Below are 20673 nucleotides of genomic sequence, written 5' to 3' on the forward strand. Positions count from 1 at the left end.
AAGGTCTAGCCCAGGCCCCACCGCCCCTAGCCTGCTCAGTGGTGGCGGCCACGCCGAGTTCCGGTTCCGGTGGCTGGGGCCGCGGACAGGCAGTGGGGCTGGGACGAACGCGCTCTCACCAGTCCAGCTCGGTGCCTACTCTTTGCTGCACTCTGGGTGGCCACAGCGCGGGGGCCTGTGCTGCCCCCGACACCCTCTCCGGGCGATGGTGCGACCCGAGGGCGCGTCCGTCCCCCGCTGCCGTTGACCCGGGTCCCCCACTCCATGGCCGCCTCGGCGCCGCCCCCACCGGACAAGCTGGAGGGAGGTGGCGGCCCCGCACCGCCCCCTGCGCCGCCCAGCACCGGGAGGAAGCAGGGCAAGGCCGGTGAGAGGGCTGAGAGGGCTGGGGGCTGGAGAAGCCGAGGACTTGGGGATCTCGGAGGGAGACTGCTCGGGTCGGGGGAGGCGGCAGTCCTTAGGCCGAGGGATCGGAAGATGTGTGGGTGAAGCCCTCCAGGGCTTAGGGGCAGCTGTCCTGAATCGAGGACCCTAGGGTTTGGAGGCACGTGGAATTTCAGGAGTCACTTGGGAATTTGAGGGTGTCAAGAAATGGGATGTCTCATTTAAAGGAAGAGGCAGCTGAAAGTGTGGTAATTTACTTTTCGTATTACACCTTTGTTAGTATTTATTTGTTGTAAGTAAGTAAGTAAGCGTATTTTCAATTTAGAAGAGTTCCTGCAAGCATGGCTAAGAGAAGGGAGGTTGGGGAAACCTCAGGGAAACTTGTTTGTTTTTGCTTTTTGCTGCTTTTCCAGGTTTGCAAATGAAGAGCCCAGAAAAGAAGCGAAGGAAGTCAAACACTCAGGTGAATGGCGGCTGGTGGGCAGAATTCCTAGCAGGCTCTGCCTCTCTGCTCCACTCTGTTACTCCAGTGTTTGTATCTCGGTCAGGTACAGGGAGAAGAGGAAACGGTCTTCTTTTGCTCTTTTTCTGGTCCTTTCCTTTAACTTCATAACAAAAATGAGATGATTTGATCAAAGACCTTATCAGTCAGGTTTAGAACCTTCCTCTCCCATTTTTCCTGTCCTCGTTCCCTTCTCATGATAACACCTATCACTTGCTTTTTCTGGGTGCCAGGGGTTATGCTAGAGTGCTTTATCAGTTTTGGGAGGTGGGCAGTTGGCTCTTTTACAAATAAGGAATCAGAGGGTCTTGAGGTTATTCAGTGTCAGAGCTGGGATTCCAGCATAGTTATGCCTGTTTTCAAAACACAGTTACTGCACTGTGCTCCACCCTCTGTTTCTCTATTGTATTCTAAGGTCCATCTTGATTTTAGACCTGAGCTGGCTGGAACCAGCCTCCAAAATGTGTACCATATTTCTGGTACTCTTCCTGATTTAGCCTTACGCCGCCCTCCATGACCCCGTTTCCCTTATCTGTTCCTCACTAGGGCCCTGCATATTCACATCTGACAGAGTTTGCACCACCCCCGACTCCTATGGTGGATCATCTGGTTGCATCCAACCCTTTTGAGGATGACTTCGGAGCCCCTAAGGTGGGGGGCGCAGCCCCTCCATTCCTTGGCAGTCCTGTCCCCTTTGGAGGCTTCCGTGTACAGGGGGGTATGGCAGGCCAAGTACCCCCAGGCTACGGCACTGGAGGTGGAGGGGGACCCCAGCCTCTTCGTCGACAGCCCCCCCCTTTCCCTCCCAACCCTATGGGCCCTGCTTTCAACATGCCCCCCCAGGGCCCTGGCTACCCACCCCCAGGCAACATGAACTTTTCTAGCCAACCCTTCAACCAGCCTCTGGGTCAAAACTTTAGCCCTCCTGGTGGGCAGATGATGCCAGGCCCGGTTGGGGGGTTTGGCCCCATGATCTCACCCACCATGGGGCAACCTCCCAGAGGGGAGCTGGGCCCTCCTTCTCTCCCCCAGCGCTTTGCCCAGCCAGGGGCACCTTTTGGCCCTTCTCTTCAGAGACCCGGTCAGGGGCTCCCCAGCCTGCCCCCCACCACAAGTCCCTTTCCTGGTCCGGACCCTGGCTTTCCTGGCACTGGTGGTGAGGATGGGGGCAAGCCCTTGAATCCACCTGCTCCCACTGCTTTTCCTCAGGAGCCCCACTCAGGCTCCCCGGCTGCTGCTGTTAATGGGAATCAGCCCAGCTTCCCCCCAAACAGCAGTGGGCGAGGTGGGGGCACTCCAGATGCCAACAGTCTAGCACCCCCTGGCAAGGCAGGTGGGGGCTCAGGGCCCCAGCCTCCTCCAGGCCTGGTGTATCCATGCGGTGCCTGTCGGAGTGAGGTGAACGACGACCAGGATGCCATTCTGTGTGAGGCCTCCTGCCAGAAGTGGTTCCACCGAGAGTGTACAGGCATGACTGAGAGCGCCTATGGGCTGCTGACCACTGAAGCTTCTGCAGTCTGGGCCTGCGATCTCTGCCTCAAGACCAAGGAGATCCAGTCTGTCTATATCCGTGAGGGCATGGGGCAGCTGGTGGCTGCCAACGATGGGTGATACTGGTGAGGTGACCCAGGGAAGTGCATACATTTCCTTCCTGCTTTTCCAGGGTGATTGTTTCGTGTCTGGCTCTTGGTCCTCATTTCCACTGGCTTCTCATCCCCCTGGAGCAGAAACAGTGGCTCCTGGGGTCAGAAGAGGAACTGAGGTGGGCAGGCATGAGAGCCTGGATTGCTCACTGTTCTGGAAACTTTCACGTTGAGACCTACAAGAGATCCAGGAAACCAAAGCCCTGCCGAGCAGAGCCATTTTTTGTCGGCTGTCTCTGGAAACCTCTAAGGGGTATGGCTGCAAGAGAAAAGAGGCTGGAGGAAGATCTGGAAGGCGGAGGTGTCTCTTCTGTAGATGATGGACATCCCCAACACCTGTGCCTAATGCTCCTCATTCTAGCCCCACAGCTCCAGCCTTAGTCTTTGGAGTCAAGTGTTAAACGTTTCTGGCCAGAGGAGCTCGAGTCTCTTCCCATTCCCTGCAATAGCCCTTCCTTGGGCTCTGAGGGACAGCTTTAGGGAATAAAAAGGGATGTGCCCCTTTTCCTCCTTTCCCCTTATTCCTCCAAAACCTGCTCAGCTGTTCCCCACTCAGAGAACCAAATAGCTTGAAGAAACGAGAGTTCTTGGCCATGGCATTTTCTTGGTAGTTTGGGGCTTCAAGACAGTAGGTAAGAGATGCTGTCAGGACGTACTTCCCTCATACCAAAGTCACTGGTCCTTTTCTCAGCCTCTCTCGAGCTTTTCTCCTAATGACTTTTTTTTTTTTTTTTGCCAAAAATTGGGGTAGGTGGTCTGACCAGAGTATTTTAAAGTTGGGCAGGCCTGGAAGCCTGTACTTCCACCTCCCCCCATCCTGCCCATCTGTTGCACATTGTTCTTAGCGTTGGTCTTCAACTTCTGGTGCCCTTATTCCCCCACCTCTGGCTCGATTGAAGGAAAGCTTGAAAGGGCACAGAGCCCTTATACCTCATTTCTTATGATAAAAGGATCCCTGTCACACCTGCGGGTGGGAGAGGCAGCAAGACCCTCATTGCCAAGGTACTGAAATGCAGTTCAGAGCTTGGGTGTTTTCTCTCTTTCCCTGCTCTTTGTTATATCTTCTGGGCCTCGTGTTACAGTACTCATTTCTCTCAGCCAGAGTCCGGTACAGGGCTTTGCTTTTGTTTTAAAGCACTCCCTACCAGAGGTGGGCCTGGGGCCTGCTCAGGATCCCCTCACAACTGATCTGAAAGCTCATGCACGCCTTCCTCAATGGGGTGGGGAAGGCAGGCCTGGGAGGAGTTAGTGGTTGCCTGGACCCTACTAGTGTATGCAGAGAAGACAGGTAATACTGCAGAACTCAATTTGCCTACCCAGGGGGAGCCAGTGGCCTTCGAGGCTGTGTGACAGAAGGGGTGGCCTGCGGCCTCTGGCCTCCAGTGTGTCTCCCCCCACCCCCACCGCCCTGACTCTAAACAGCAGAGAGAACAGCCCTCTGCTGTTCAGCTTTGTGTTGTGTTTGTGGTTCTGTTTGCCCCTTTTATCTGTTGCTATTTTTGTTCTGCCTTCCCCCATGTCAGCATTTTGTAAAGTGGCTCCTGTGGGAATGTCTGCTTAGTCCCTCACTGTTTCGGAAAGCAAGTGGGGGTGGCAGGGGTGTGGTGATGGGAGAGGGGTCTTTTGTATGATTGGATTAATAAAATGGCTTGAAAATCCAGACAAGGACTTTTTGCTGTTTCGTGCACGAAGGTCGGGATGAGCCATCATCCCTGCTCCGAGGCGTACTTGGGGTGGGGGTGGGGATATATGCCCTGAGGGTCCTAGTTAGGGGGGATAGCAGAAAGATGTAGCTGACCCTGATACAAGGTGATGAGCCTGAGGGGAGGGAGTCCGTGCCGCCCCCTGCCACTCCCCCTTGTCCCTGCTATGAGAGTTACTTTTTCTGAGCACATTCCTGGGCGGAGCCTAGAGCCGCGCGGGAGCCTTGGCTCCTAAGCCTTAGGGAAACAAGTGCCTTTAGCGTTCCTGGGGTTAGTGCCCACCCTCCAACTTCCAGCTGTTTGGGTTAGCAGTCAAATGTAGCTCCAACGGTGGGGGAAGGGGCTGCCCCTGCCTGGTTCAGCAGATGTCATTTTTGGATGCTTTTCAGACACCTCTCCTTTTAAACAAGGAGCAGTGGCATCCTTAAACAATCTGCACTGGAGCAGAGTGGGGAGGGTGGCTGGAAGGCTATTTCCATCCACGATCTGCCACTCTCCCCTCCCCCATCCTGCAGCTGCCCATGTCTATCCTGTAACCAATTGGGCTTTTGTCTCTGTCGTCTCCGGAGATGCCGCCGTTTGCCTTTCAGTTTTGAGTCTTCTTTCTAGTAACTAGACACTGGGAAAGGAGGGATGGTCACCTAAAATTCAATTTGCTGAAATTCCAGTCCCCCACCGGGAGGTAAGCCCAGGTTTTTGGGCTGTGAAGGTTCCCCTTTCTCCTCCCAGGCTCTCAACTCCAGTTCTCATTGGTCAGAAGTTTCCACCCCCCGCATCAGGGAAGTTGACTTCCCATTGGTCACTCCCGGGTCACATGACACTCTAGCTTTCTGGGGCTGGGAACCGAGGGAGGCCGCAACAAGTTCAGCTGAAGACAGAAGCAAGAGCTGGGTCAGGTAATACCCTAGCGCGGGGAGAGCCCACACACCTGCTGTGGGAAGGGAGGGTAACGGAGACGAAAGGCAGAACTCAAAAGGGTTGGGTTCCACCGAGTATCTGCAGAGCTGCTGTCACTGCTGGAATGGGGGCGAGGGGACCATGGGCTGCTTTTGCCAAAACAGGAACTTGCTCTGGGTCCTCAGGCAAGTACTTGTGGCCCTAAGTTCTTTGCTTTAGAGGCTTGGGGGAGCAAGTCTTAGAGGGGTTGAAATTAACTAGACCAGCCTTCCCATCTTTGAACAGAGTGGGAGAGCTCCCTCTTTAGCTGTCTTTTAGAAATAGCAGAAGTCTCTGACAATGCTTGAAGGATGTTTTTCTTGACTCCTGCCTGAATGAAAAGAGAGAGGGTAGTGGAGGAGCGGGTGGTGGTGGGTTTTCTCCCCTGAGATCGATGGTAAGAAAGAGATCTGAAAACACCAAGGGGAAGGATAGAGGTTAGACAGCAAAAGGAACTTCCTAATAAGGCAGTGAAAAGTTGACTTGGGAGAACAGGGGGATCTTCTGGAATCTTGGGTGAACCCAACCAAGAGAGGTACCAGGGTTAGAACCCTGAGTGCAACGGTTCCAGAACTGTCTCCTATTTGGATCTCAGAAGTGTTTGTCTTGTTGACCCAAATACCATTGCTGGTTTCCATGGAGATGGTGGGTCTGACATCACAGGCTGGTTACCATGGTGCTTGGTTCTGGAGGACCTGAGCAGGCTGTACACAGCCAGGGATAAACAGGGACTTCAGCCCAAGCTGCTGCCACTTCCTTCCTGCCACCACCTGTTAACAGTCACACACAGCAACTGGGGATGGGGAGATAATGACAGAGCAGTGGAGGAGGGGCCTGAGAGCAGAAGGTTGCACAGTGATGGCTCTGTGGGGGCCTATAGAAGCTGGTTGCGGCCAGGGGTGGGGGGGGGGGCCTGTTGGGCTTGGTATTGGGAGTCATTTCAGCCATTCTCCTGTCTCCTTGCGGGGTGGGTGTGTGTGTCTGAGAGACACAAGCAGAGGGAAAGACACTGAGGTGTCTTTCATCTGTCGTGGGCTTGGATCTTGAAGGGCTACTGTGTGCCTTACACCTGTTCATATGTAAGGGAGCAGCATGTGGTTTCCCAAAGTAGGACTGCCACCCTCTTCCCCATCCTCCCTGCCCTCCCCCAGGGTTTCCTTACAGAGTCCACTCTTCTTGCCCCCCAGTAAGAAGTTATTTATCCTCCTCTGAAGGATCATAGTTCAAGACTCCGGGGGGTCAGCCTCTCTCTAATCCTCCACATTAATGCCAGATTCCAGCTGCAGCTGCCCAAGGTGAGGGGACACTCTGGGCCTTGGATGAAGGGGTAGGCCCTTCTCCTTTTACCGCCCTTTGTGTCAGGCTTTGGAAGCTGGAGGGACTTCCCACGCCCACCCTGCCAAGTCAGAGCAGATCGGCAGGGGCAGGACCACAGCCTTGATTTTGGTTCATGCTTTAAAAACTGTAAAGTCTTTATACATGACAGTTGCCATAAAGCCCTTTCCCCAATCACCTTTAAGTTCTCTTAGATGAAACTAAGATGGGAACAGGATTTAAAATGGAGAGTGAGGGTAACAGAAGATTTACCACAGGTACATTCAGATGGAGCTAAACAGTGGCAGTTACGCTAGCTTTGGCTGCAGGTGAGAATCATCTGGGAGGTTTTTAAAAAGATCCATGCCTGAGCCTGACCCTGATAGCAGTGGAATGGGAATCTTCGGTGATTCCAGTGTGCAGCCAGTGTTGGGAACCCTTGACCTAGACTATGCAAAGGACTTACGGTGGGTGCGTGAGTGGGAGGCAGGGCTGAAGGGGGCCGTGAGCCTTCTCTTCCTCGCCTTGGGAGGAGGAGGTAATGAGTTGGGGGGAGCCTGTTGGGGTAGAGGGAGAGCTGGCTTGCTTTCCTCGCTCTTTTTCGCTGTTTGTCTTTGCAGTCAGGTCAGTCACTTCATGGCCTTCGTGTGCCCTGACCATAGCTTGAGGTAGTTGGCTCGGTTATTCCCCAAAGCCTTTCCAGCGCTCTGATTCATCTCGACCTTTCAAGGTCAGTTCAGTTTCCCAAAGCCCTGTTGGTCCTTGGGAGAGGCTAGCTTCTCTGTGGCTGTCCACAGTTCTGATTTGCAAGACAAAAACTGCCCGACAGAGTTGAAGGCCCTCCTCTGCTGGTCTGCCATGATCTCCCCATCCCCCGTGGCTGTGTGTGGCTGTTAACAGAGTTGTTGGGGCAGGGACCCAGTGGACTCCTGGGCTCCTGAAGCCACTGAGAAGAAGAAGGATGGAGGACTGAGTGGCTGGAGAAAGTCTGTAAAGGGATCCAAGCCCCAGAGGCTTGTTAGGGTCAGGAGCACTGGAGCCAGGCTGGTCTGGAAGCTGCTGCCCAGCCCTTAAACCTTGCCACCCAGCCAAGGCTGTCCCCTGCATCCTGCCTCTCCTGAAGGGAACAGGGGTGCTGAAGCTTTTCTCCGCAGGTGGCAGCCACAGCAGCCTCAGGGCCTTCAGCAGCTATGGCCTCCTGCCCAGATTCGGACAACAGCTGGTTGCTTGCCAGCTCAGAGGTAGGAAAAGCAGGCCTGGGAACCACGTGGAGGGGGCTTCCTGCAGGGCTGGGCTGCTTTCTGGGTCTGTCCCTTCCTTGGTCTTTATGGTCGCCTGCATCATCCCCTGCTGCTGTGAGAGGGACTGCGGTGTCGGGAGAAGGAAGTCAGCCTCAGCAGTCAGGTGTTGGGGCTTGGCCGCGCCCGGAGAGAAGGGCACCGACGGCTGTGGTAAGCGGTGAGAAGGCAGAAAGAGATTTTGGTAGGGAGACCAGCATGAGCAGAGGATCTGAGGCACAGCGGGGAAGCCATTCTGGGGGAGACTGTGAGGAGGCCCATTGGGTAAGGTTGCGACGTGGGTCAGAGTGTTGGAGTGAGGTTAGGGGCAGGGCCTGGCACCTCTGGGACAGAACCTCCGTAGGGCCTGGCTCGGGCATTCGGGGCTCGTCCCGATGGGAAATCACTGAAGGGCTCTGAGTCTGAAGGACTCGGGACACGCGTTGCCTCAGCAGAGGACGAAGTGACTGTGTGGGCTGGGGGTGAATAGGCGGAGAGCATTTTGAAAATCCTGTAGTCCAGGTGGTAGTTGTTGGGGCAGGGACCCAGTGGACTCCTGGGCTCCTGAAGCCACTGAGAAGGGTGAAAGGCCCGGCAGGATAGAGGACTGAGTGGCCGGAGAAAGGTCGTAAAGGGATCCAAGCGCCAGTGGCTTGGTATGTTAGAACTGCCAGGAGAGAGCGCGAGGAGCTGAGTTAGGCACGTGGAGTTTGAGTGCCCTGGAGGAGGGGGGAAGAAGCTGTCCTCCGGGACGAGGCCGAAGCAGGGCACATGGACTGGGGCTCGCCAGTAGGAGAGGGCGGACACTCAGCCAGAGCCCTGGGGTGCCTTTGTGAACAGTTGTGCATTATACCTTGCTGTCTTCCCCTGTAGAAAGGATGGGTTGCGATTCTTGCCTTGTAGAGGGGGCCATGAGAAAAAAAGTCATTTCAAAATTGCAAAGAAACATTCTAAGGCCAGGAATTATTCTTGGAGGGGTGGCGGGAGCCCTGGCTAGGGTAAGGAGGAGTGCGCGTGTAGAGAGGGAAGAGGCTGGGCCTGGATAGCCAGGCTCGGGGCACCGCGGGACCGGCTAGGGTGGACGGGGCGGGGCGGGCTTCTGCAAGCAGCTAGTGGGAGGGGGTGGGGGAGTGGGAAAAGCCAGTAAAACTTAGAAGATGTTAGTGAAGTGGGCGGCCTATTGTGAGGGCAGTTGCAGGGAAGCAACCCATGGAGGACCTGACTGTGACCCTTAGGCACCAGGGGACTTTGTTTCTTGCCACCCTCCCACCTTACAACTAATAACTCGTCATTTGTGGGGAGGGAGGGAAGTGCTGATGATGTTGGAGGGTAGGGAGACCCTGGCTCTATGTGCCCAGCTTCTGCGTGGGGGACAGGTTTGTTTGGTGTCCAGTGCCTTGGTCCAGTGGTGCTTCTTGGTTTAATAGAAACCGAGCCTCTGAAAGTTCTCGAGAGCAGCAAGTGAGGTTAGGGAAGGGCCAGACACGACACCGAGCTTGATGCTGCAGTGCCAGCTCATCCCCTCGCCCCTGCCTCGCTTTGGATCAGCCCGCTACCCAATGCATTGTGTTTCTGTGGCATGAGGGGTGGGGCCCCTGAGCAGTGCAGCTGGCCCGAGAGACCCTGGAGCACCTCCTGCTTGCCCGCCTTCCCCCAGAGCCTGCCCGTGGAGACCCTGGGCCCAGAGTCCGGGATGGACCCGGAGCCTCAGAGAGCTCCCCAGACCCCTGGGAGCTCCTCCAAGGCAGATGGCGAAGAATTAGCTGGGACCTTGGATGGAGAAGGTAAAAGGCCCTTGCGGAGGGTAGGGTGCGACCATCTCTCTTCCATGTTCTGGGGTTCCTAGTTTCATCAGGGAAAGGGAAGCTAGTTAGTCTTATTTCCCACATTAATCTCAGTTTAAGATATTCTCCCCTCATTCCATCCTGGCTTTTCTCAGCCTCTTCCAACCTGGTTGAGGCCTGCAGGAGCCAGAGGGCTGTGTAGGAAGTTTAGTTGGGGGGCTGTGGTGTTTTCCCTGGGCCTTTTCTTTCACTGCAGAGACCCTCTTCCAGAGTGAAAGCTCCCAGTCTGATCCCATTCTGCCAGAGGAGACTGAGGCCAAGGTGAGGACCTTCACTGAGGAAAGGGAAGGAAGTAGGGAGGACCAGGAGCTGCTCACAGCTGTGTCTAAATCAGGGCGTCCTGGAAGGTGATGGCCATGGTGTGGAGTCACCTGGCTCAGGAGACACAGTGATCCTGGGAGACTTAGAGGAGACCCCCGTGGTGGCAGACCAGGGACTGGACACACAGGACCTGGAGGATCAGAGCTTGGAACAGATTCTGCCTGCATCCCCCAAAGCAGGTGAGTCCTCCTTGTCTCCCTTTGGCACTGTCCTCCTAGAAGGTGTGGTTTTGGGAGTAGCCTTCACTGCTGAGCACAGCTCTGGTCCAGGCACTAGGACTTAGTAGCTCGGTGCCTCCTTAAATTATATCAGTCAGTCCTCACCACCACCCCTGAGGCCCAGGGAGGTTAAGTGACTTGACCAAGGTTGCACAGCTGAAAAGTGGCAGCGTCCAGGTCTGGTGGACTCTCTCCTCCTTGCCATGGGGCCTCCTCTTTTCTTGCCTCTAGATTCAACTCTCATCCCCTGAGTTCTTACCATGTGTTAGCTCTTTGCTCGGGGAAGTAGGAAGAGTAAATGGTTCATGGCCTATGCAAAAGAAGATATAATTAAGTTGCTTCCATGGTGGGGGAGGAGGGTGTTTCGGTCAGGGAGGGGACAGGTTGAGGGGAAAGGAGATGCAGGTGTTGTTGGGGAAGGTTGACAGTGGAGGTGACATTTGAGTGGAGCCTGGAGCAAAGAGTAGGCTTTTTGGTAGGTGAGGTAGGAGGAGGAGAACATGCCAGGCCAAGGCTGCAGCATCAGCAAAGGGCTGGGGGCCACCCGTCCTGTGCCAAGGAGGTGGCATCCAAGGTTTGCGGCAGAGGAGTGTATGAATTCATCTGTGTTGAAAGTGATAGCGCGGAGGGAGGGCCAGGGCCTCGGGCCGTTTAGGAGGCACCTGCAGTGGTCAGGGAAAGCCAATGAACTTGAACTGTGGCCCATACAAGGCATGTGATGTCAAGATGTTTAAGTGTCGAATTGTCTGGAGGTGACGCGAAGGCTTAGGTTGGGTAGATGGTTGCAGCATGCCTTTCCCTGAGTTGGGGGAACACCGGGAGAGAACCAGTTTGGAGGGCAGTGTGTTGAGTATTTGGTCCCCACAGGATATCCGGGTAGGAGTGACCCATGGGCAGGCAGACACCTGGACCTGGGCCTCTAGAGGGGCCAGGTTGGGCACTACAGAGTCATCTGCTCTAGGGGCTGTCAGTGGTGGGGCAGAGACAGCGGGTGACTGTGTGCGCAGTGAGAAGAGCAGAGAATAGAAATGGTGTCAGGAGACCACTGCCTTTGGGGCCAGGAAGAGCCAGAGAGGGACTGGAAAGAGTTAAGGCTGACCCAGGAGGGTGGTAGTAGCTATAGGGGCTTGATGTAAGGCATCCTAGAGGAGGTGGTAGGGGGAAGAGGGGTGTTTTTAGGATGAAGTCGCTCTTGAAAGGACCAGCTTCCCCTCCCTAGATTGGGCAGGGGTGGTCACAGATGCTTGGGCAGACATCCCCTTTCTATGATCAGGGCTGGGGGCCTCCCCATGCCTTCCCCCAAGTTCCCTCTCTTCCTGTGTCCCATCTCTCCAGTTGCTTCACTGCTTTGTCCCCATCCCTTCCTCCAGCTTGGATCAGGGAGGAGGCCCGCTGCACCAGCAGCGAGGATGACACTGATGTGGACGTGGAGGGCCTGCGGAGACGGCGAGGCCGGGAGCCCGGTGCTCCGCAGCCTGCGGCGCCCCTGGGTGTGGAGGATGAGGCCAGAGGCCAGGGCGCACGCGGGGAGCTGGGCATCTCCCTCAACACGTGCCTCCTCGGGGCCCTGGGTCTGCTGGGCCTAGGGATCCTCCTCTTCTCTGGTGAGTGGTGCCTCCCCTCCTGAGGCCTTGAGCCCCCACCCTGGCCCCTCCTGTCCTCCTGCCCTTTGCCCCGCCGCCCCGCCCCCTGGCCGCCGAGGGCCTCACCAGGCTGCTCTGTCTCCATCCTCAGGTGGCCTCTCAGAGTTGGAGAATGGTGAGTGGGAAGGGCCCTGGCCTGGTGGCGTCTCTCCCCTCCCAGCCCTGAGGGAGGCTGATGGGGGCAGCTCTTTGGGTCAGAAGTGGGGAGGCTGGGGCCTGTACATTTATTGCTCAGTTATGCCTTGTTGGCTGTTCAGAGCAACCGTTGGCTCTTTACCTGGCTGGACCTCTCAGTCACGGGTGGGTCCAGGCAGGAGGGTGATCCTGTGTGTGTATGGGAGGAGTGGGTTCTTTGTGCCTTGGATCCCGTTTCCGGACTGACTTTCCCACAGGGCCTGTGGAGGAAGTGGATCTGCAGGTCCTTCCAGATGCTACAGTGGACGCGAAGACGCTGGATGCTGTGGAGGCGCAGGTTTGTGTGAACGTGTCCCTCAGCGTGCTGGCCTGGTCAGGGGAATCCGGGGCTGCCAGGGCTGAGGGGCAGGGTAGGGTAATGGCTCCTTTGCCCTCAGGATGGGCTAAGGCAGCAGCTGCAGGCCTCAGCACCCCCTGACAGTGTCCCCAGCCTGCAGAACATGGCTCTTCTGTTGGACAAGCTGGCCAAGGAGAACCAGGACATCCGCCTGCTGCAGGCCCAGCTGCAGGTAGGCACAAGCCAGAAGGGGCGGGCTAGGCCAGCCTTCCCTAGGTCAGGTGTCCTGGTGTCCTCCCTCAGAAAGAAACTTCCCATGCACCCACACATCTTAGCCCTCCTTGTTTCCTACTATAGCGAGGTCATCTTCCTAGTTCTCTGCTCATCTCTCTCACGCTAAAGATTAGGCGAGGGCCGGCATACGTGCTTCATGTGGCATGCCACTCCTGATTGATTGGTATGGTCTGCCTAGAGCATTGTGTGGAGAAGGATTTGAAGAACTTGCCAAGGCTCAGTGGGAAAGGAGTACTGTGATCGATTAATAATTATGCCTGTTCTGGGCACGGCAGGTGGAAACAAGGCAATGAGAGCCACACGTTGGCTATCCTTAGGTGAATTGAAGAAGTGTGTGCTTATATAAGGACATAGAAGCTGAGGCCTCCGATGGAATTTGGGGACCCCAGGGTCTGGTGCAGGTTGTGGATGGGGGAGAGGGACTAGAACCAAATCCTCTGAGTGTCCCAGGCCATGAAAGGGCCTCAGGCCACCTGCCCACTATACTGGAATAGAACTGGGGTAGAAGGCACTGGATTTGTCCTGAAAAGACCCTCCTGTGGTTACCCTCCGTCTCTACACCCATTCCAGGCCCAGAAGGAAGAGCTTCAGAGCCTGATGCACCAGCCCAAGGGGCTAGAAGAGGAAAACGCTCGGCTCCGAGGGGCCCTGCAGCAGGGCAAGGCCTTCCAGAGGGCCCTGGAGTCGGAGCTGCAGCAGCTGCGGGCCCGCCTCCAGGGGCTGGAGGCCGACTGCATCCGGGGGACAGACGGGGTGTGCGTCAGCTGGGGCAGAGGTCCACAAGGTGGCAAGGTCACCAAGGATCAAGGCCCTCAGGGGCAGGAGCCAGGCACTGGTTTCCTAGAGCAGAAGGAACAGCTAGAGGCCGAGGCCCAGGCATTAAGGCAAGAGTTGGAGAGGCAGCGGCGGCTCCTGGGGTCTGTACAGCAGGACCTGGAGCGGAGCTTGAGGGATGCTGGCCAAGGGGACACAGCTCACGCTGGCCTTGCTGAGCTGGGCCACAGACTGGCCCAGAAGCTGCAGGGTCTGGGGAGCTGGGACCAGCAACCGGGGATCTCTGCCAATGCCTCAGACGCCTGGCATCAGGAGCCCCGCTTCCAGGGTTCCAGAGAGGGGAGTGGAAAGGAGAAGTGGAGGGATGGGCAGGGGGACCGGAAGGCTGAGCACGGGAAGCATAAAAAGGAGGAATCTGGTTGGGAAAAGAAGAAGAGCTGGAGGAGTGAGGAGGATGTGGAGCTGGCAGGGAGGTGGAAGGAGGGCAGGCCAAAGGCAGAGGAATGGGGCAGGAAGGATGGTAAGCGACAGGGCCCCAAGGAGCCCTCCAGGAAAAGTGGGAGTCCCCACTCCCCTGGAGAAAAGCAGAAGCACCCTCAGTGGAAGGAGGGCGCTAAAGACAGACATGACCCGCAGCCATTCTGGGCAGAGCTCACGAGGCACAAGTACCGGGCACCCCAGGGCTGCTTGGGCGTGCACGAGTGTGCCCGACAGGAGGGCCTGGCCTTGTTTGGCATTGAGCTAGCGCCCGTTCGGCATCAGGAGATGGCCTCTCTGCTGAGGACATATCTGGCACGGCTGCCCTGGGCCAAGCAGCTGACGGAGGAGCTACCCCTCTCGCCAGCTTACTTCGGTGAGGATGGCATCTTCCGCCATGACCGTCTCCGCTTTCGGGACTTTGTGGATGCCTTGGAGGACAGCCTAGAGGAGGTGGCGGTGCAACAGACAGGTGATGACGATGAGGTGGATGACTTTGAGGACTTTATCTTCAGCCACTTCTTTGGAGACAAAGCACTGAAGAAGAGGTGGGCAGCTATGGGGGTGTTGGGTCTGGTGGGACAGAGGGGAAGGGGAGACGTAGGGGTGTATGTGAAGGAGCAAGGGTTCTGAGTCCAGGGCCTTTCAGTTTGAGTCCTTACCTCCACTTTAAGTCCCTTACTAGCTTCTCGTAAGTCATCCAGATGCATTCGGGTTCGAGGGCAGGAAGCTCCCTGTGCTCGCCTGAAAGGAGTCCCCTTTGGGCCTGGGGATTTTTCTTCCCGAGCTGTGCCGTTCTCCCTGCGTCCACATGGCCCAGGGTGTCGGGGAGAGTGCTCCTGCGCCCGCAGCCGGGGCTTTCATCCGGGGACACTGGGCCTGGCCCTCAGTATGACTGGTGGCGGCTGCCTGGGGTGGCTGCCTTAGCAGAAAGGGTGCTCCTCAGGGAACCCTTTTTCAGCACAGGGCGTTATTCTCTAAAGGTCTCTTCCTGCCCTGCCCCCTTGTCACCCCACAGGTCCGGGAAGAAAGACAAGCACCTTCGGAGCCCCAGAGTCGTGGGGCCCGGGGAGGAGCACAGTCACCGCCGCAGGGGCTGAGCCCTGCTGCTGTGTGACCCTGGGGACTGTTAGAAACTGCCATCTCTCCTGGCTGCTTTGGAGGAGAGCAAAATCGCCTAGCCCTGCACTGGTGCCACTTTCTCTAGAAAAAGGCCTTAGCTGGGCCTGCCTTGTCTTCTGTGCGAATGCCCACGAGTGTCCAGGGCCCTGAGCCGCGACCCTTGGCAGGCTGATTGTGCCGTGCCACATGTGAAAGGGGGTGGGAGAGGAGCTTGTTTTCTGGGGAGATGGGATGGGGAGAAGCGGGGGAAGGCATTCTGATTCTGAAACCAAAGAGCTTTCCACCTCTGGTGTGTGTCCTGCCCCAGAGTGGCAGAGTGGGCCCTGGGCCCCAGCCCCTGACCCGTGCCTTCTGGGGTTTGAGAATTGCTGGCTGAAGGCCCAGAATCAGGGCTTTCCCTGGGGTTTTATTAGATTTGGAAGCAGCTATCTCCAGGGGGTGAAGTCCCGTTCTTACACTGGCTTCTCACATGGCCTCACCTCCTCATTTGACTGTAAATTCAGATCCCAATAAAGAGCTGTTGGAGCTGTGACACCGGATGGGTCTCTGTTACTTGTTTCTAAGTGCAGGGATACACATTCCCACTGCCTCGTAGGCACTGGCACTTGCCGCCTGCCATATACTCATTTCCCTTTTCTCACCCTCCCAACAGCTTCAGGCCCCCTGGGCTGGAACACCCCATTTGCTTACAGCTGCCTTGCCTACACCCTTGCAAGATACAGAAAAACGAGCATGGGTTTTGGCATCCAAGCCCTGGGCTCAAATCCAGGCTGAGTAATCTTGGGCAAGTGGATTTCCAGGAACCTTGTGTTTCTTATCCTCATAAAAGGGGTTTGAAGGGCTTGGGGAGACATTAAATAAAGCAATGTAAGCAAAAATGTCTGTCTATTATTTGGCACTCAAAATTATTTCACTCTTGAGGGAGGGAAGGACCCCCACCCCCCATGCAAGGCTTCTGTGTTGGGGAGGTGAGGGAGCCACTAGGTGGCGCCCTGGCCCTGCATTTGATCCAGACCTTGGCTCCCCCACTGCGTAAGTGCCCCAAATCTTGCACCCCACCCCACTGACTTGGACCTATTCACTAGCTAGCTTTCCCAAGAAGACCCAGTCTCCTTTAGGCTATGCTTTAGGAAGTCCACCCTGAGGTGGCTTCTTGATACCCTAGGAATCCCCTAGGGGGCAGGATGAGGTGTGACTTCAGGCCAGGCCAGAAGTGCTAGTAAAAGGGAGAGGGCCTGCAGGCTCAGAAGGGGCTCTAATGGATAGCAAGTGCTTATGTAACTGTGTAGCTTCATAATGTGCCACTCACTACTAAAGAGCTGTGAGTGTATTTAATTCAGCTGTGGGGTGGGCTCGGGGCAGGGCTGGCTGGGAATGCAACAAGGACCACACATTCAGCAAACATTCATACGGTCTGTTGTGTACTTGCTTTCTACAGCAAAAGGGAGAGCAGTGAGACCTGGTGAAGAATCTCCTAGGCAGAGAGTTAATAGTAGGGATTGGGGGTTGCTGTACAAAAGGATTATTCCGTTGCTGGAGAAGGGGTTGGGAGGAGCAAGTACAAGTTGGTGGAGAGGCAGAGTCAGGAGTTGGCATCCCAATTCTGTGGACCATTGTTGTTAATGAGGAGGCCAGCTTACGCTGTTCATCTTGCTCAGATGTATGCGGATGGTAAATTTGGGTTTCCGGAAGAGGGCCTCAGGCTAGAAGGTAGGCAGGATTCTGTGTCTTGGGGAGAGTTGGCTGGGCTTAGGGGGGGGAACACAGCCTGGCCTCCCTGGGTTTCCAGAGGGTATTTGTTGGCTCTCACTTTGGCCACTTGGGGCTTCTCAGTTTCATTTCTAGGGCCCGTTTCCTTCATTTGCATAACAGACTCTCCGGCTAGGAAGTTCCCCCAAGTACCCCCTCTTCTTTTCCCACTCAGGAAGAAGATATGCTGAGCTACAGGTTTCTCAAACTGCTGAATCAGACCAGGGAGAAAGAGCCAGGAACCCAAGGGGTATACTGGGGAGGGCCAGGACACCGGGGACACTGGCCACTCTGATGACACTCTCTCTGGGGCGTCCTGGCAGGTAATCCTCATGCCCCGCATAGGTCATCGGCCCCTCTCTCCGTCACACCCATACACCCACGTCAGCACTGGTCAAGACCGGGCCCCAGGTCCCAGGTCAGACGATGCGCTCTTGATCGTGGGCCAGTGTGTGGAGATGAGCCACGGGAGGCTGCCACTGGGGGACAGCATTCCTCCTTTCCCACGGGGCTTGAGGACAGCTGTGGCTGGGCTGGGGAACAGGAAGCCTGTGGGTAGACCTGCTTGGCCTCCCAGGGTCTGCTCTGGGCCCTTCCAGTGTGAGGACTTGGTACTTTGAGCCCTCGGTTTTCTGCCCTTTCCTCTGGGCATTTCCCCAGCTAAGAGCTCAGCTCTGGGTGCCTGGGGGGAACCACTGGAGTAGGGAGTGGCCCTCTTGTGCCTTCCGCTCTTAAATGGGAAAATTCTGCTTCCTTTGGCCAGTTCCCAACACTTGTTCCCCTGCCATCCCCCGATCTGCCATCTCTCCCTCCCTCACTCTTTAGTCACACCTCCTTTCCTCAGCTGCCCTTCCCCCATGGCCTCGGCTCAGCTTTCTCTCACCGTGCAGCCTCCAGCCCTTAACTCCCCCAGGCTCTCCCTGTCTCTCTCTGTCTCCCAGGGCCCCCAGGACCCAGGCTTTGCCCAGGGTGACTGTTGGGGAGCTGGCTGGAATTTGGTGGTGGGCCACCTTCAGGCCTGTACCACTCCCATAATCTCCCTGAGGGTCAGAGGCATGTGTTCCTGTTGATTAACTGCTCCCCAGTAGCCCCTCCCTCCCCACCACTGGGCCCAAGGACAGATGCTGGACTGGCTAGCTGTTGCCATGGGAACTTTCTGGGGCTACCCTGATGCGGGGACATCTCTTTTGGTCTTGTTCTGGGGCACAGATGTTCCTGATCCTTTCATGCTTTGCATGCTCACAGCAGGTCTAGTAGGGACACTGCAGGATGGAGCTGAGGGTGTTACTGGCCTAAATCCAGACGACAGGTCCTTCCCTCCCATTTCAGCACTCAGCCTTCTGAGCTACAGAAGCCCCTTGTCACCAATTCTTGTGTTGTCTGAGTTCCCTATGCCTTCCCATGTGAGCTTTCCCTTACGGTTGCTGCCCTTCTCTTTGGCAATCCTTGGCTTCCAAAACAGGCCCTGCCCATCAGGACAAAATGGGCTCTTTTCCCACTCACCTGTTCTTTATTCTGGGCCAGAGAGAGGCCCAACCCAGCTCCCTTCTAACTAGACCTTGGCCCTGGGCAGGCTTTGGGATCAGAAAACACAGTCTGGGGCTCTGCCACGGCCTAACCTAGAGCCTTGGGCACAATGCCCCTCCTTGCATTTTCATCATTAAAGTGAAAGTGTAGGCAGCCCCTTCATTGGTTGTTGTGAGGGTAAAATAAGTCACTAGAAAGTAAGTGGAAAGGTTTTTCAGACTATAGAGCATTGTTGAAGATAGTAGTTATTTTTATTTTATTAAGCTCTAAGGGGGAAGCTGGGGCCTCTGTGAACTAGTATGGGAGCAGCGGGTGTTGGCTCTTACACCTGCAGCAGGAACTGGCAGGGAGGGGACTATAACTAGCCTTCAAGTCCCAACACAAAGTGCTGTGGGGACCCCAATGCTGTTTTAAAAAAATTATTTATTTATTTTGGAGAGAGGAGAAGAGCGGGAGAGAAGCATCGATGTGTGAGATAAACATTGACCAGTTAGTTGCCTCTTGCATGCCTCGAACTGGGGACCTGGCCCACAACCCAGGCATGTGCCCTGACTGGGAATGGAACCAGCGACCTTTTGATTTGTGGGATGACACCTAACCCACTGGGCCACACCAGTCAGGACTAGACCCCAGTTCTTGTCCTTGAGACTAAGTGGATTAGTTCAACACAAAGCAGAATTTTAAAAGTACTCTCTTAACGGTGTCAGGGAGGAGTCAGCCAAGAAAGTGAAGTTGTGGGTAGGAGAAGGCCCGCGGTAGAAGGACTTCACGAACACCACACCCACCTCTTATCTTTGAGTTGGATCTTAAAAGATAATAGGATATTCGTGCAGGGAAGGGGATTTCAGCCTGGGCAAAGGTGTGGCCAGAAGGTTACGTTCTGTTCTTGAGGGAGCAGATTCTCCCACGGGACCACTGGCATGTCTAAGGGGGAGCTTTACTGTAGGAAACGGGGAGAGTGCCGCTGCAGGCCTTTGAGGGGCACCTGTATGGAGGCAGATACACGTGGGTGCAGTGAAGCTGCTGGCTGGAAGGGTGGGGTGGAGAGCTGTGAAACGAGGTAAGCAAGGGGGTGTCCGCCGGTAGCGCAGGAGGGAGGTGACAGGGTCCGCTTGTGAGTAGGGAATTAGAGTGGACTGGCCTTGGGCGGTACAAGGACGGGGAGGAGAGGGAGGAGTCAAGGACACAGGCTGCTCCCAGGCTCGGGACAGGAGGATGACTACATCCTCCTGCAATGCTGGGGAAGGAGGAAAGGCCAGGCAGGTTGTGTAGATGGTGGGTGGGGGGAAGCTGCTGGGCTTGATTTACAGGATATGGGATGGGGCACAACAACCCTCCCAGCAGATTACCTCTCTGCTCCACCAAGTTGCATGTCTCATCACGCCCCCAATTCCTCTCCAGGGCAGGGCCCCTTTAGAGACATTCTTACCAGCGTCAGGTACTTCCCTTGACTAAGCCTGAGGGGAGGCACCAGCAGAGTGGGGTGACCCTGTCCAAAGTCAAAGGGACAGGTCATGGGACTGTGGCAGGACAGGCAGAAACCTGAGAGCTGTGGAGGAGAAAATATTACAAGCCCCCTCACCCCCAAGGTCAACTACCCATGGGCCAGGCAGCCCCGCCATAAATGCCTGCTCATCTGGCATGTGGCCTTGGGCCCTTGCTGCCACAGCTCGGTGGGAGGGACCGGTACGGAAACCAGGGCATGAGGCCTGTGAAGAAACGGGCCACTCGCTCGCCTACTCAGGCCGTGAACCTTTCAGAGCAATTCTGCACCCTTTCTCTCACTGAGAAGTAGATCTCAAAGAAGGTATGACCATAAATATCTATTTTAGAAATGAAGGAATTGAGACAGAGAGATGAGGTGACTTGCGTAAGGTCCCATCATAGCCGGACAGTGGCAGTGTAGGAAGACTGGCCCCCCGGCAGCCCTTAGGACCCCAGTGGGCATTTAGAAGGTCCAGTACTGCTGTTCGCCCCCTTCCTTCCCTGCCAGCTGACCCGGAGTTTCGAAGCCGTATCTGAGCTCTCACCTGTGTGTGTCTTTAGCTGACTCCCCCTCCCTGGGCCTGCGTGTACCCCACTTCAGCTACCTGAGCATCTGGTCCTGGAGGCAGTTCCTCTCTGGCCACCAGCTGCCCCCTCATGGGCCCCAGCTTGTGGGTAGGAGAAGGCCAGCCGTAGAAGGACTTCATGAACATCACATCCACCTCTTTTGTTGTTCAGAGGTAGAAACTGAGGCCCAGAGAGGGAAATGACTTGTCCAAGGTCACAAAGCTACGGACAGAGTGCAGACCAAAGCTGCTGGCTCCTGACTAAGAGTCCCCTGTTCCTCCTCCCTCCCCTTTCCTCCTCTCTCTGGTCTCTTCAAGCTGGGCACTTAGGCTCTGAGGTGAGGTCTGTCAGAACTCCTTGCTACACAACAGTTTCCTTTTCTTGCTGTCCCTGGATCGTGGGTGACTCACCCATGGCTCCT

General features: G+C 55.9%; 2 protein-coding genes across 2 annotated transcripts; both read left to right on the forward strand.

Moving 5' to 3' along the window:
* Positions 1 to 71: 71 nt before the first annotated feature.
* On the forward strand, positions 72 to 4194 carry PYGO2 (pygopus family PHD finger 2). Its single transcript, XM_054563023.1, has 3 exons — positions 72 to 367; positions 798 to 847; positions 1433 to 4194. The coding sequence occupies exons 1-3, from the start codon at positions 265 to 267 to the stop codon at positions 2495 to 2497; spliced, it is 1218 nt and encodes a 405-aa protein (XP_054418998.1). The 5' UTR covers positions 72 to 264; the 3' UTR covers positions 2498 to 4194.
* Positions 4195 to 5057: 863 nt separating this feature from the next.
* On the forward strand, positions 5058 to 15782 carry PBXIP1 (PBX homeobox interacting protein 1). Its single transcript, XM_054562937.1, has 11 exons — positions 5058 to 5128; positions 7637 to 7723; positions 9417 to 9543; positions 9800 to 9864; positions 9938 to 10103; positions 11513 to 11746; positions 11877 to 11900; positions 12178 to 12257; positions 12358 to 12489; positions 13122 to 14350; positions 14821 to 15782. The coding sequence occupies exons 2-11, from the start codon at positions 7673 to 7675 to the stop codon at positions 14900 to 14902; spliced, it is 2190 nt and encodes a 729-aa protein (XP_054418912.1). The 5' UTR covers positions 5058 to 5128; positions 7637 to 7672; the 3' UTR covers positions 14903 to 15782.
* Positions 15783 to 20673: the final 4891 nt, after the last annotated feature.

Source organism: Pteronotus mesoamericanus, unplaced genomic scaffold (assembly GCF_021234165.1).
Source record: "Pteronotus mesoamericanus isolate MK-2021 breed Mesoamerican mustached bat unplaced genomic scaffold, CSHL_Meso_final scaffold_705, whole genome shotgun sequence".
NCBI lineage: Eukaryota > Metazoa > Chordata > Mammalia > Chiroptera > Mormoopidae > Pteronotus > Pteronotus mesoamericanus.

What these genes read in the sequence shown, in the direction of transcription:
- PYGO2 (XM_054563023.1), top strand. Translation starts at nt 265, where the DNA reads ATGGCCGCCTCGGCGCCGCCCCCACCGGACAAGCTGGAGGGAGGTGGC. An exon ending in GAGGAAGCAGGGCAAGGCCG is followed by an intron (nt 368 to 797) that starts GTGAGAGGGCTG and finishes CTGCTTTTCCAG; the next exon opens with GTTTGCAAATGAAGAGCCCA. An exon ending in GAAGGAAGTCAAACACTCAG is followed by an intron (nt 848 to 1,432) that starts GTGAATGGCGGC and finishes GTTCCTCACTAG; the next exon opens with GGCCCTGCATATTCACATCT.
- PBXIP1 (XM_054562937.1), top strand. Translation starts at nt 7,673, where the DNA reads ATGGCCTCCTGCCCAGATTCGGACAACAGCTGGTTGCTTGCCAGCTCA. An exon ending in AGGGATCCTCCTCTTCTCTG is followed by an intron (nt 11,747 to 11,876) that starts GTGAGTGGTGCC and finishes CTCCATCCTCAG; the next exon opens with GTGGCCTCTCAGAGTTGGAG. An exon ending in GACAAAGCACTGAAGAAGAG is followed by an intron (nt 14,351 to 14,820) that starts GTGGGCAGCTAT and finishes GTCACCCCACAG; the next exon opens with GTCCGGGAAGAAAGACAAGC.